We start from the raw sequence: 12,704 nt of genomic DNA, 5'->3' as shown, positions 1-12,704 counted from the left end.
CATACGCGGGAGCGATTCGGTGACGGAATATTTGACTTCGACTTTGGTTGGGCGGACCAAGGTTCAACGCCAGTTCGACTCGGTTGCATGTCTCGGATGCACATCTTCACCCTGTTCGTTTCCCTGCCGGTGGAAAGTATCGAGATGATGCCAGCGACTTCCACTATCAGATATTTGAACCAGTCTGAGTCCTTTGGGGACAACAGTCAACTTCAAATAGTTTTTACACGACAGGTCGCCATTCGATCAAACGAAAGCGGGACGACCTTACGTGGCGAAGAATAATGGCCTTGGCACACAAGATTGACGCGCCGATATGTGTAGAACTGATCGTGTTCTTCTGGTGGGATGCACTGTGTTTGACCTCCTCCTTCCACTCGCCTTCTGCAAACCCTAGCAGTCCATACTCATCTCACCGTTGCCCCTTCCTGAACCTCCATGCTGTTCTCCCATACACGACGTGTCTCACTGACATTGTGCAGTGGGCTGACACGCTTGGGGTGAAAACATCGTTCAACTAGGGACGGCCACACGTCGTATTCATGCTCGCTGAATACCTCTGCTGCTCATAGTAGCAGTAATATACCATGTCACATGTGAACACCAGCGGAAATGCAAAATCAACTTCACGATTGCATATTTGAGTGGCTGGCCAGAAGAAACGCCATGATTAGTGTTCCCGCCGAAGAGCTGACTGTCGTTGGTCGTACACAGAAAGTCACAAGTACTACTTGATGTAGAGCTCGAGGCTTTGAACGTCCTTGTTGGTGCATGCTGATGCGTGTGAACTTGGCGTTCGGCAGGTTAGGTCGTACTACGCGTGAATTTCAAAAACTGAAGGCTTCTATTGCTTCTGGCCTGAGCCTGAGTGTAGGTTGTACTTTCTCGCTCATCACCGTGACGACTTACAAGGTACTTAATTACTGAGCTGCATCCTTCACAGTGCGAACTTCGAAGTATAAGTTACTCTGCAGATCTGATCTGACTGGTAACATCTCCTCTTGGTTCCGATGCACTGTGCTTGACCTCTCGCCGTGATATATCCTAGAATTTCTCTCGGATGGGCCACACACTGAGAGCTACAACACTGGTACACCTCCCACCAGAGCTTTTGTACCTTATACTGTCACCTCTTGACGCATACGACCTAGTACGGGTACGACAGGTAAGCGAACACAGGATTCATCTTACTATGCTCATCCGCCATAGACGTGCAAAGCGCTGAAAGTTATGATCGACAATTCGGAGATGTTACAATATGTTATCGACCTCAGCTATTTCCAAATGATTCCAATGGGAACCTCCGAAATGGATGTCCCACCAGCTACATGCCGCAAACGACTGAGACAACATGACGCTGCATGGCAACGCTTCGAGTACAAGCAGAAGTGCACGCTCCCCTCAATGATGCTGGGTCCTATATTTGAATTTTTGGGTGGTGTATACGGCTCTGCTGGGGAAGGCTGCATCCACTTTACGCGTCTACCATCCGCGACTGATTCCAATGATCTACATTGCTGGAGTCACCCTGTTGACGCCACGACCTCGGTGGACTTCACTTTCTGTGCTGCGCAAGATCTACTTGTCGTGGTGGCATATTCACCAGACCCGTGAGCGTTTACAGTCTTTTCCAGTCCATTTTCAAGCTAAATTGTGCTGGAAGCCGGACTCATGCATACGATATCCATCTGAGGTCACTGACAACAAACGACGTTCACACCGATGCAGCGCAACCAATCCTGAAGGCACTCGACAAGGATATCATTGACCGCGAAATAATCCAATCCACCAGCCCTGTGAGCGTCCAAATCATGGGGAACTACATTAGTATGCTGCTGTGGGGTGTTGTGGTAAATGAGGGCATGGTCGGAGACTATATGCAAATGTGGGTACCAGGTAAATCAAAGTACTGTTACAAGTTAAGACTGCTAGAGGCTTATTGGTACCACAGTTCATTCTTTGGTTTCACAATGGTATCAACGACTGCTCCTTCATTGCAGAGGATAAATTCCTCGTGCTTGATTCCCGAGGGACCGTGGAGATATATCACGTTGCCGACAAATCGAAGCCCCCTCAATGCACCGCGAAATTCTTTTTGCCTTCTCTCATGAATCACGTTTCATACACAGAGGCATTCGCGGGCGAAAATATAATTCCTGGCTCCATGCCTCCATATTCTCGAAAGTCCTATCAACCTTCATGTTCATTTCACCCCAGTACGAACGATCAACTCATAGCCATTCATGTCTCCGTCACTGGGACAATGGATACGAACACATTCGATATCCACCGCTATAGCTTCTTTATCCTGCGCAGTGCCATTCTAGAACTCGAAAGTTTATTCGCCAGGACTTACGGCCAACCGACCTTGAATGGTCCCAAGTTGCTTTGGTCAACGTGGGGGCCACAGCATACGACGTGGTTCCGGGTTCAAAGGAATGAGGACTGGCAGTCTTCACTCTATGGTTTCCGTGTTGTTGAGCCCATCAGCGACCCTTTTGAAGTGTCACGCGAGTCCCGACGGTTACGCATCAGGGATTTCAATCCACACATCGCTCGGAATTATCACGCCCAAGATAAATTAGACTGGCGTGGTCGACTTGTGGAAGGCGAGCTGACTAGTACCATTTCTTGCCCATTTACGGAACCGCTAGGATCTGCGCTGCCTTATCGCGAGATCGTTAGCGAGGGGTTGTTTGATGTGGACGATACTTTAATGGACGAAAGTAGAATTTTGCTACTGAAAGTGAGTTGCAACTATATTTGATTCCTGCTGCTTACGACGAAGTGTTTCAGAAGGATGAATTTGAAGAATTGCAACAGATCGACGTATTGGTATTCTGATTACTCAACGTTAATGCCTCGGGAGGGAGGTATGGCCCTCACGCACCGCCTGTTTTCAATCGTTGCATCAGCTGCGTCCACATGATTTTTTCACCAAGATCACGTAGCAACGTCGCACGAGGGTACTCTGCACGTGTGATTACGCACTACATCCCATGCTTCTTAGCAACTTCTCGGCATAGATCGTTCTACATCAATAGATGAGTTGCTGCGCGGAGGATCTGCTGATGCAATCTTGATGTATGTGGGATTTTGTACATCATAGCCTTGGACATATGCGCACCAAGTGTCATAACTTGCTGTACGAGTCGGGTCACCTGTCATTTGGGTATCCCGACCTTGCGCTATACATGTTGCCCGACTTGTCCTGCGACTATACACCGAAACTTTGGATCAGTTTTTTTTTATCATGCCAAGAAATTTGGAACCTGATACAGATTACCGTAACACGTGGTTCGCGTTGTCTTTCACTCACATCATGCTGTGTATACACTACGCCCGGACCTGCAAAACCATTCACGGGGGTGGCTCGTACATGGATGAGCCTTGTGTGGCATATACCTGGAGAGATCTAATGCAACGCCGCGGCCATCCCACTCCTGAATCTTTAGAAACATGTCACGATTTTGATCTTCAGTGGGGCAGAGAAGCATTCTGTTTATCCCATCCGAGGGCTCCAAGGACCCACAGTACAAATCCTGCAAGGCGGTCCGCAGTCCCGACGTCTGAGCCGCCTCTGGACGAATGAGAGGCTATGGAGGGTCTTCTCACAATGAACGAGATCACGAAGCACAGCCGATGTAGCTTCTGGTCCAAGTGCATATAACAGCACGGACCACCAGCCGATTATTCACCCGTGAGGTGAGATATGGTGCATTCCATCAAATAGTATATATCACCTCATAGCACATACCGATTCAGACTAGAGAGGTATGCTGTTATGGGAAAGCAACGCTTGAGCAGTCGTTTGCTCGAGATGATAACTGGAAGATGTGGAATTTGTGTGCTGCGGCCAACTATGGTGGTCTTGAGCACTGGAACTGAATGAGACCTGAAAGTAGCTTCATATTGATCCCGGAACTATCTCGACCAGTAGCCTTCAGAAGCAGTACATGGGACAGTGAATCGTGCCCTGTCGGTGCACATACGCTCACAAGCCTCCAGACTGCGTTCTGTGGAATGCTCGACATTAACATTCAACGTGTTTTTTTCGTTAACTCACCGATTCTTTCCTGATTGTGATTGATGCGGATATAATTCGACCACTTGTATCGCTCATAGTCCCTCCTTCTAAAGGTTCGACCACGGAAGATTATCCTGTAGAGTGACCGATGCCAGAACATTAACGTGTACATGAAGTACTGTGCATGGATGAGTATTGTTCAAGGCCAGGGGAAACCACTGTTGGCGGGTATGATCGAAATGTCAATTTACAAGGAGTCCGAACACAAACCTCATTAAATTAAATCTGATAACCGGGACAAAACAACAGAGATCGCAGAAGTTGTCCATGAGTGCATAAACCAAACGAAAGGATACGTCAGGCAGCAGACTCTGTACTACCTTCCCCGTCGCCATCGACTATCATCTTCTGCTTCTCTTCTGGATCTAACCAGCTATCCTCCACTGTGGCTTTCACCCTTCTCACGTACTCCTTCATGTTTTCTCGGTACAACTGCGCAGCCTCTGCATTTGCTGGGCTGTTCGGATTAGGGTCATGCAGGAGACTCTGGATTGAAGTAAGGATAGCGGCGACATCATATGTGGGAGACCAGCGGTTTTGTAGAATATCCAGACAGAGCTCCCCGTTGTTATATACGTTTGGATGGAACATTCTGGAAAGAAATTTCACTGTAGGCGGCTTGTTGGGGTAAGATTCGTCAAACGTGAGCAGAAGTTTGAATGTGCCGTCCTCAAAGGGTGTATCAGCTGTAAGTGGTGTCAGAAGGAGTCATATACAGAGACGGAAGACTAACAAGGCCCAAATATTACAGCGTTCCAGATCATGATGTTATCCGGACATGGACTTCCAGAAATGCCGCTTGGCGGGTCACTAGAGAGACGTTTGAAGTCACGGATAAGCCGTCTCCTGCAGTTGGTGGACTATTGAAATCATAAGTGGCAAAGACGATGGGGATTAATGCTGGCATACCATCGTATCTGGGTGGCTGGCTGGGAGTTGATTAAAGAGGGGGTAAGAATTGCGAGGGAACTAGAAGTACAAGATCAAGTGGTTCGCGAAGCCACACCCGGTCCGCTGCTAGCCTCAGCGGGCAAGCGAATGCTGACAAAGCAAATCACAATCGGCCCAGAGGACCGCCCACACTCTTATCAGATACACACACTCGCAAGAAGCACTTGATATGGTACATGTTACAGATTAGAAAAGGCATTCAAATATTTCTCCCCTAATTCTCAGTACCCCTGTAAATCTTCAGGTCTGTTTAGCAGTCTCCCTTCCATTCCACCCTCAACCATGACCACTTGGCCAGTGACGTGACCAGAAAGAGTAGACGATGCAAGGACCGCAATCTGTGTCGCGATGTCGATCGGCATCGCCACTTTCTTAAGTGGAATCCTGCGGTGGCATAATGTTCAGCATCAGTGACACAATGAATCAAATAGTATTACTGACGTAGCCAATATGCGAGACACTGTTTGAGAATCCTTCAAGATTTTTTCAACCATGGGTGTCTCGACCCAGCCAGGTGCAATGCAGTTAACTCTGCCTTTTGGGGCTATCTTCACGATTTCATTCTTCAACGTCAGGTTTAGACCATACATCATTGCTAGAATATCATGGGACCATGTCAAAAGTGCGGACAAAAATCATTACTGACCACTCTTGGCCGCAGCGTAGTCCCCATTGTTGGCCTCACCATACTTCCCAGCAGTACTTCCGATAAGAAGAATTGCTGCCTTTTCCTTGATACCCGAGGAAGTTTTTTCTAGATGCTTCAAATACTCTCTACACACGAGGAATGAAGACGTCAAGTTCACAGTTATTGTGGTGTTCCATTGATCCAGCGTCATCCTTGCAATTGGCACAGCTAAACTGTGAGATATAGCGTGATTGACGACGACTACTTGTACGGGGCCATAAGGCATAGTAGAAAGCGATTCGAACATGTTCACCACGGCCTGCTCTTCAGATAGATTCGCCTGGACGTGTTGAAAGTTGATGTTCGACGCCAAAAGTTCCTGGATCGGACCAAACTGCGAGTTGTAATGTGCGGTCACGTTTGCACCAAGTACTGGACAGTAGACACCCTCAACTCAATGCCCATCGTTTTGGAGAAATGAATGACTTACTACAAAACAATTTCACAGTCTCGAGCCCGATGCCGCCACTTGCTCCTGTATGAGGAGCGCAAGATCAGCACTAACATGGTAAGTGGATACAATTACAACCTGTGACGAGGACATGCACTCCCTTTAATCCAAGATCCATGGTAAATGATTGATGACCCAGCTAATCACTAATCAAGCTTCAAGAGATGTGATCCCGTGTGAAAACGTCCGCGATATAGCTAAGTGGTCACCCGAGCTGCCCTACGTCAAGTGGAAATGATTCATCGTTATGAATAGCTCTTGCAGATATGTATATGGGACACCATGCTGGCCCGCGGCGAGTACACAGTCAAGCTTTTCAGCCATTAAGTCCGCGGTCACAGGTGACCGTGGGAAGTTCGCGTAGAAGTTAAGAGCGTTGAAAGTATTTTCATCTTCTCTCCGAGTCAGCTTGAACTGCAGTAAGGCCAGGCATGGACGCGTTTTTCACCATTGTAAATGTATCTGCGACGTCTCTGTATGTTTCGCTTCTCTCCATCGCATTCAACCCAACAGCTTGGAACATCGTGGCTCGGAATGGTGAAGGAATTGATAAATTGTACCCAACTCGCATTGACACGTGTTTATATGTTGCAGAGTATAGAAACAAGACAATCACTCGCATATTTGGTGGTAATGCTCGCTATGGATGTTACTTCTTAGCCATCATGATATTTTCATTTGGGATGCTTCGTGACCATTTGTATGTTCAAGGTGGACGATAACTCTGGTAGACACTGCTTGACACCCAACAGATATCAGCGCGCTTTGAGCGACCAACCTCGAGTTCCTATGCTCCCTGCACCATATGACACCCTGGTACCAATTGTTCTGTTCGCCATCGGCCAGCTGTTTGTTGTCACTTCCACTTGGGCCCTCGGAATAACTGGAACTTTCCTCGGGGACTACTTCGGTATTTTGATGGATCACCGCGTGCAGGGTTTCCCGTTCAATGTCCTGAGGGATCCTATGTATGTTGGAAGTACGATGTGCTTTATTGCGACGGCCTTGTGGTATTGTTTTTTCCTACTCTGCATTTGGGCACGAATTAAGTCCGTTGTGCACAGGTACGAGCGGCCAGCCGGACTCCTCGTTACCATGTACGTGTACGTGGTTTACCTACTTGCACTACGATTTGAAGGGTAAGTGTCTTGATTTGCCAATTGTGTCGGTGTTTCTGAAGGACAATGCTAGACCATTCACTGACATGATCTACTCCAAACGAGCCTCTGCAAAGAAGGCATTATGATTACGACACCTGAATGATACATGGACACCCACATTATCATTTACTTGGTCTCCCATATACTTGCTGCATCTAGCCAGCTAAAATCGTGCTTTTACACTGCATTGATAATTGTTTGAATTTTAAGGTCTCACAAATTGACGTCAAAGTTTGTTGTTGGTCGCGTCGCCACATGATTTTGGGGACCATCCGCCGTGGTACTGGTATGTATGAATTGTCATCATGTCATCTCAAGTTTCAACCGTCATCTTTCGAAAAACAAATCGTGCCGTGAGTCCACTTGGCTTTCGAGCATGATTCTCAAAGCCTCGTTGGATACGCTTTCTTACTCCTAGCTTTGGGAATTTACGGTTCACCCGGGTCCGAGTACATGCCTCGCACCTGAGGTCTAAAAGTTCTCACCCAACTCTCCCTCCAAAAATATAATTCATTCGTTATTTCTTCAGCCGCTGGGCCACACTACGCCTGGAAGACGAGTTGAGGAGGTATACTCTGGCTCACCCTATGCTGCGTTGGACAGACCAGGACTGCCAGAACTTCCGCAGAGCATCGTGGAACTTGCATAGCTAAGCCACATGACACGCCCTGTATTGTTTTCAACAGTACCGATGCGATGCAATCACCAGGTAGTTGGCTGGTATTGTAACTTGGTACAGTTTACGAATGACGATACAGACCTCTTTTTCTTACGGCGGATCCTGCATTCGTTTTTTTTAAATCTTAAACTGGCCATACTGTCTTCGCGATTCAATTAGCAAACTGATGACAACACAGTCTAGTTTGAGCATCAGCGAAGATCAACAGCAGTCCGGGGCCTGAGTATGCAGCTCATATTGTTCAGCAGGTGCTCGCGGTGGTGAATGCAGGGTCTGGCTCCGCTACGAGTCCAACGTTTGTTCCTTGTTGGGAGCGAGCATGAGTGATGCCCCCGGGATGTCCAATTCAAACGACAGCAAGTTTTTGTCTTCATTCAGAGGAAGTCCCACAATACTTGACTCCATGAAAGTTGTGGATGCATGCAGTAATCTAAGATAAAAAACAAGCTGTTGATATTAAATCTGATAGGGCCATTGATTTCCGGTCTCACCGGTCCTCAGTCTATGACTGCTTCAGGGCGTCACAGTGAAAATGCCAATACTTCCAGGATGAAACCTCAGACAAGTGATGTTGGTATTCATGTCAACAGATCATATGTGTTGTAACTGCATTGTCGCGTTGGTGGTAATTGGCAATCCAGTCTTGTTCCATGGCATGTGAACCTGTGCATTGCCCAGGTTGGGTATGATGAGCAAGCATACAGTACCGTTGTACCAGAGACCGGTATCCATGACCTGGTAGTTGTAACTAGCAAATGTGGCATTTGGGTCAGCAATGAAGGGCTGAACGATGTGTTTTCTGATAACGTTGAGGTTAATCACCGTCCCCTCAATCGTCTCGATATTACCAGTTGTGGTTGGGTATTGGTAGGACCTGGAACCTAGGCAGTGGAATGAAATTTTATTCATGCATGTGACATCAGCATGAATTTACCTATAGCACCATAAGTGGAGGAAATAAATCCCATAGTTGCCCATTGCAGGTCAGTGGGAGTTGTGTTCCAGTATCTGCAATGAGAGTCATTATGGAACTTGTATTGGCGACTCATAGTGATTGACACGCTGCTCCCAAAGGTCTGGGAGATGGTGCATACAGACTTCATGTGGTCAAAACCCAAGATATTGAGCCTACCTGTGTAGGTCTGTGTTGCGAGAACAGGTGAGCGAATGACGGGAGAGGGAGCTAGAACACAAAGGTATGATCTCAGTTTCAACTAGAACTCATATTAATGTGTATAGTACCTAGAACACAAAGGTACACTACAGTTTTGGTCAGTAATTGCTGACATACATGTTTCCAAGTACTCACATCTCAGTTTCAACTAGAACTGAGATGTGCGTGTCTGATGGGTGCTTGGTTTTATAGGAAGGTAAGTAAGGAATGCAAAGGTGAAGTTTTCTGACATATGTATATTGCAGGGTGCAAGCTGATGTCATTTGGGCGCAGCCTATTGGCCCATCTGCCTCATGTGCTTGGACCTCTCTCTCTCTCGCTCGTACCTATCATGTTGGATCCTTCGGCTTCCTCACTCTCTTTCTCTTCGGATCCTTCAGACTTCAACACTCCCCCTTGAGCGCATGCCAGACCCATGTGGGTGTGTAGCTTTTGTAGCCGGGGGCGGGGCAATGCCTTGGTGAATGTGTCAGCGATGTTATCATCCATGGGGCAGTAGAGGAGCTCGAAGGTGCCGTTTTTCACATGTGAGCGGATGAAGTGGTACCTCAAGTTGATATGCTTTGTACGTGATTGAAATTTTCCAGTGGACGCTAACACTATAGCAGCTTGGTTATTGCAGAATATGGGGGTGGGGAGACTTGGTGGTTCGTAGAGTTCGCCAAGGAGTAGTTGAAGGTACAGTATTTCCTTTGCTACACTGGTGAGAGCAATGTACTCAGCTTCTGCCGTCGATAGGGCGATTATGGGCTGCTTTCTCGTGCTCCAGGACACTGGGCCTCCATTGAGGAGTACTATGTACCCACTCATGGAGTGCCTGTGTGGCTGCGAAGCCCAATCTGCATTGACAAATGCTTCAATCCTGGCATCCGTAGATCCCAAGGTGAGCTCGAAGTTATCAGTGGCTTTTAGGTAGTGAAGAGCTCACTTACTAGCCTCCCAGTGTGCCCTTCCAGGGTTTTGCATGAACTGTGACAATGTTGCTACCACAAAGGCGATATCAGGACGCATGCTTGTCGCCGCATACATCAATGAGCTGATGGCTCGTTGATAAGGTACATCTCACATGGCAGCTAGCTCTGCATGTGTTCCAGGGGACTGATCTATGGACAGGGAGGTGGCTGGTTCCATGGGGGTCTGGACAGTCTTAGTGTCCCCCAGATGAAAACGCTCAATGATTGTGTCAACGTAGGCCTTTTGAGAAAGGGTAATGGTGCATCCCACTCTATCTCTTGTTACCTTTAGCCCTAATAACCATGATAGCTCGCCCAGGTTGGATATCTCGAAGAATTTGCCAAGTTTCGACTTGAATCGGAGAATGTGGGACTTGTGATTGGCAGTGATAGCCATGTCATCAACCGACACAGTGATGACGATGTGCTCTTTGGGGGTACGTTTGAAATATACCACTTGATCAACCTGGGAGCAGCTAAAACCCATCTTCAGAAATGCTCCAGCTAGTTCCTCTGCCCACTCAAAACCTGCCTGCTTCAAGCCAGGCAAGCTGCGCTTTAGCTTTAGTACCTTTCTCTCCTGACTGTCCTTCAGATATCCTGGTGGCGCCCTCATACAGTGGCTCAAAAAACTGTCCGCATGTTTTGACATTTTTCACTATCTATGATATTGTGAGAATGAACAAATGCCTCAAGGACACGCTTATACCACATTGTAGTATGACTTCAGGGCTTTCATTTGAGCCATACACCGTGGGAATCTGTGGAGATATGGTGGAGACATAAGGCTTACAAAATCATGACTCATGTGGACAGTTTTTTGAGCAAATATTAAAACTATATAAATCATCATTTATGACACCATAACAATCATGCCACCATTAAATAAATTATAAAGTGGTGTCATTATGTCATTTTAAAACCATATCTAACTATACAAACCAAAAATTTCCATATGTCATGGTTATATTCACCATGAAAGCCACCCCCCCTGCTCAAAGGGATAATATCCTCTCTCTTTTCTATTCTGGCCTCTCTGCTTGTCAAATTTCCTCTAGAACTGGAGTATCCAAGTCCACTGTGGCCAAGTTCATCAAAGAAAGTCACACAGACAAGGAAAACTTCTCTGAAGGGCATCCATCCAAGCTCACCTCTACTGATAGGAGGGCTATTATTCAACATATCACTACAGGAAAGGCTGATAATGCTGTCCAGGTCACCTATTACATCAATTCCACCATCACATTCCCTGTCTCTTCACACACTGTGAGAAACATTCTCAAGACAGCTCATCTCAGGTCAGTAACAAGGAAGAAAAGGCTTTCCTCTCTATCACACATATGCAGAGAGGACTAGCACCCTTCTTTTTTCACATATATACCTTGCCATCTGACCCAATCCTATTTATTGTGGTCTTATATGATCATATAACATGCTTCCAGTCCATGTAATCCAATTCTGATGGGCTAAAGCAAAGGTTAGTCATCTCTGTTTATGTGTGATAGAGAGGATAGCCTTTTCTTCCTTGTTACTGACCTGAGATGAGCTGTCTTGAGAATGTTTCTCACAGTGTGTGAAGAGACAGGGAATGTGATGGTGGAATTGATGTAATAGGTGACCTGGACAGCATTATCAGCCTTTCCTGTAGTGATATGTTGAATAATAGCCCTCCTATCAGTAGAGGTGAGCTTGGATGGATGCCCTTCAGAGAAGTTTTCCTTGTCTGTGTGACTTTCTTTGATGAACTTGGCCACAGTGGACTTGGATACTCCAGTTCTAGAGGAAATTTGACAAGCAGAGAGGCCAGAATAGAAAAGAGAGAGGATATTATCCCTTTGAGCAGGGGGGGTGGCTTTCATGGTGAATATAACCATGACATATGGAAATTTTTGGTTTGTATAGTTAGATATGGTTTTAAAATGACATAATGACACCACTTTATAATTTATTTAATGGTGGCATGATTGTTATGGTGTCATAAATGATGATTTATATAGTTTTAATATTTGCTCAAAAACTGTCCGCATGAGTCATGATTTTGTAAGCCTTATGTCTCCACCATATCTCCACAGATTCCCACGGTGTATGGCTCAAATGAAAGCCCTGAAGTCATACTACAATGTGGTATAAGCGTGTCCTTGAGGCATTTGTTCATTCTCACAATATCATAGATAGTGAAAAATGTCAAAACATGTGGACAGTTTTTTGAGCCACTGTATATATGTCTTCCTTGACATCTGCATAGAGGTAAGTGCTCTTTACATCCACCTGATGAATCTCCCAGTCCTTCTGGGCTGCCATGCTTAATACAGTACGTATTGTGCTCATATTCACCGTTGGGGTGAACGTGTCAAAGTAGTCGATGCCATATTGCTGATGTTGTCCATTCGCGACAAGTCACACTCTTAGCTTGAGCTTTTCACCATTGGGGCCTTGCTTAGTTGCTAACACGAAGTGGCAGGGTATAATATTTGATCCGCGAGGTAAGTCCACAATGTCCCATGTTCCCAACTTCTCCAGCTGACTGATCTCGTAGTCTAGCGCTTCCTGCCATTCTGGAC

General features: G+C 46.4%; 6 protein-coding genes across 6 annotated transcripts; 3 read left to right on the top strand and 3 right to left on the bottom strand.

Moving 5' to 3' along the window:
* Nucleotides 1-10: 10 nt before the first annotated feature.
* Nucleotides 11-728, top strand: BJ212DRAFT_1352839 (uncharacterized protein). The gene has a single exon (XM_041335575.1). The coding sequence runs from the start codon at nucleotides 285-287 to the stop codon at nucleotides 519-521; it is 237 nt and encodes a 78-aa protein (XP_041193286.1). The 5' UTR covers nucleotides 11-284; the 3' UTR covers nucleotides 522-728.
* A 332-nt stretch (nucleotides 729-1,060) lies between these two features.
* BJ212DRAFT_1480585 (uncharacterized protein) lies at nucleotides 1,061-2,844 on the top strand (the record flags this gene model as incomplete). Its single annotated transcript, XM_041340111.1, has 5 exons — nucleotides 1,061-1,165; nucleotides 1,210-1,610; nucleotides 1,664-1,889; nucleotides 1,952-2,746; nucleotides 2,797-2,844. 5 exons carry the CDS (start codon nucleotides 1,061-1,063, stop codon nucleotides 2,842-2,844), a joined length of 1,575 nt encoding a protein of 524 aa, XP_041193285.1.
* Nucleotides 2,845-4,291: 1,447 nt separating this feature from the next.
* BJ212DRAFT_170035 (putative RAD6-E2 ubiquitin-conjugating enzyme) lies at nucleotides 4,292-5,152 on the bottom strand. The gene is made up of 3 exons (XM_041342552.1): nucleotides 4,997-5,152; nucleotides 4,821-4,947; nucleotides 4,292-4,773 (listed from the first exon to the last, which is right to left on the bottom strand). The coding sequence occupies exons 1-3, from the start codon at nucleotides 4,997-4,999 to the stop codon at nucleotides 4,385-4,387; spliced, it is 519 nt and encodes a 172-aa protein (XP_041193284.1). The 5' UTR covers nucleotides 5,000-5,152; the 3' UTR covers nucleotides 4,292-4,384.
* Nucleotides 5,153-5,158: 6 nt separating this feature from the next.
* On the bottom strand, nucleotides 5,159-6,490 carry BJ212DRAFT_1352832 (NAD dependent epimerase/dehydratase). The gene is made up of 5 exons (XM_041335574.1): nucleotides 6,256-6,490; nucleotides 6,157-6,201; nucleotides 5,685-6,098; nucleotides 5,480-5,633; nucleotides 5,159-5,422 (listed from the first exon to the last, which is right to left on the bottom strand). Exons 1-5 carry the CDS (start codon nucleotides 6,293-6,295, stop codon nucleotides 5,260-5,262), a joined length of 816 nt encoding a protein of 271 aa, XP_041193283.1. The 5' UTR covers nucleotides 6,296-6,490; the 3' UTR covers nucleotides 5,159-5,259.
* A 118-nt stretch (nucleotides 6,491-6,608) lies between these two features.
* On the top strand, nucleotides 6,609-7,423 carry BJ212DRAFT_1271123 (phospholipid methyltransferase-domain-containing protein; the record flags this gene model as incomplete). The annotated part of the gene is made up of 5 exons (XM_041330935.1): nucleotides 6,609-6,714; nucleotides 6,772-6,877; nucleotides 6,930-7,187; nucleotides 7,242-7,316; nucleotides 7,369-7,423. 5 exons carry the CDS (start codon nucleotides 6,609-6,611, stop codon nucleotides 7,421-7,423), a joined length of 600 nt encoding a protein of 199 aa, XP_041193282.1.
* A 995-nt stretch (nucleotides 7,424-8,418) lies between these two features.
* On the bottom strand, nucleotides 8,419-9,160 carry BJ212DRAFT_170015 (uncharacterized protein). Its single transcript, XM_041342551.1, has 2 exons — nucleotides 8,951-9,160; nucleotides 8,419-8,897 (listed from the first exon to the last, which is right to left on the bottom strand). The coding sequence occupies exons 1-2, from the start codon at nucleotides 9,117-9,119 to the stop codon at nucleotides 8,608-8,610; spliced, it is 459 nt and encodes a 152-aa protein (XP_041193281.1). The 5' UTR covers nucleotides 9,120-9,160; the 3' UTR covers nucleotides 8,419-8,607.
* Between the last annotated feature and the right edge of the window lie 3,544 nt (nucleotides 9,161-12,704).

The sequence above is a fragment of the Suillus subaureus genome (genome assembly GCF_016647635.1).
Source record: "Suillus subaureus strain MN1 chromosome Unknown BJ212scaffold_15, whole genome shotgun sequence".
Lineage (NCBI taxonomy): Eukaryota > Fungi > Basidiomycota > Agaricomycetes > Boletales > Suillaceae > Suillus > Suillus subaureus.
This window is presented reverse-complemented; position numbering and strand designations above follow the sequence as displayed.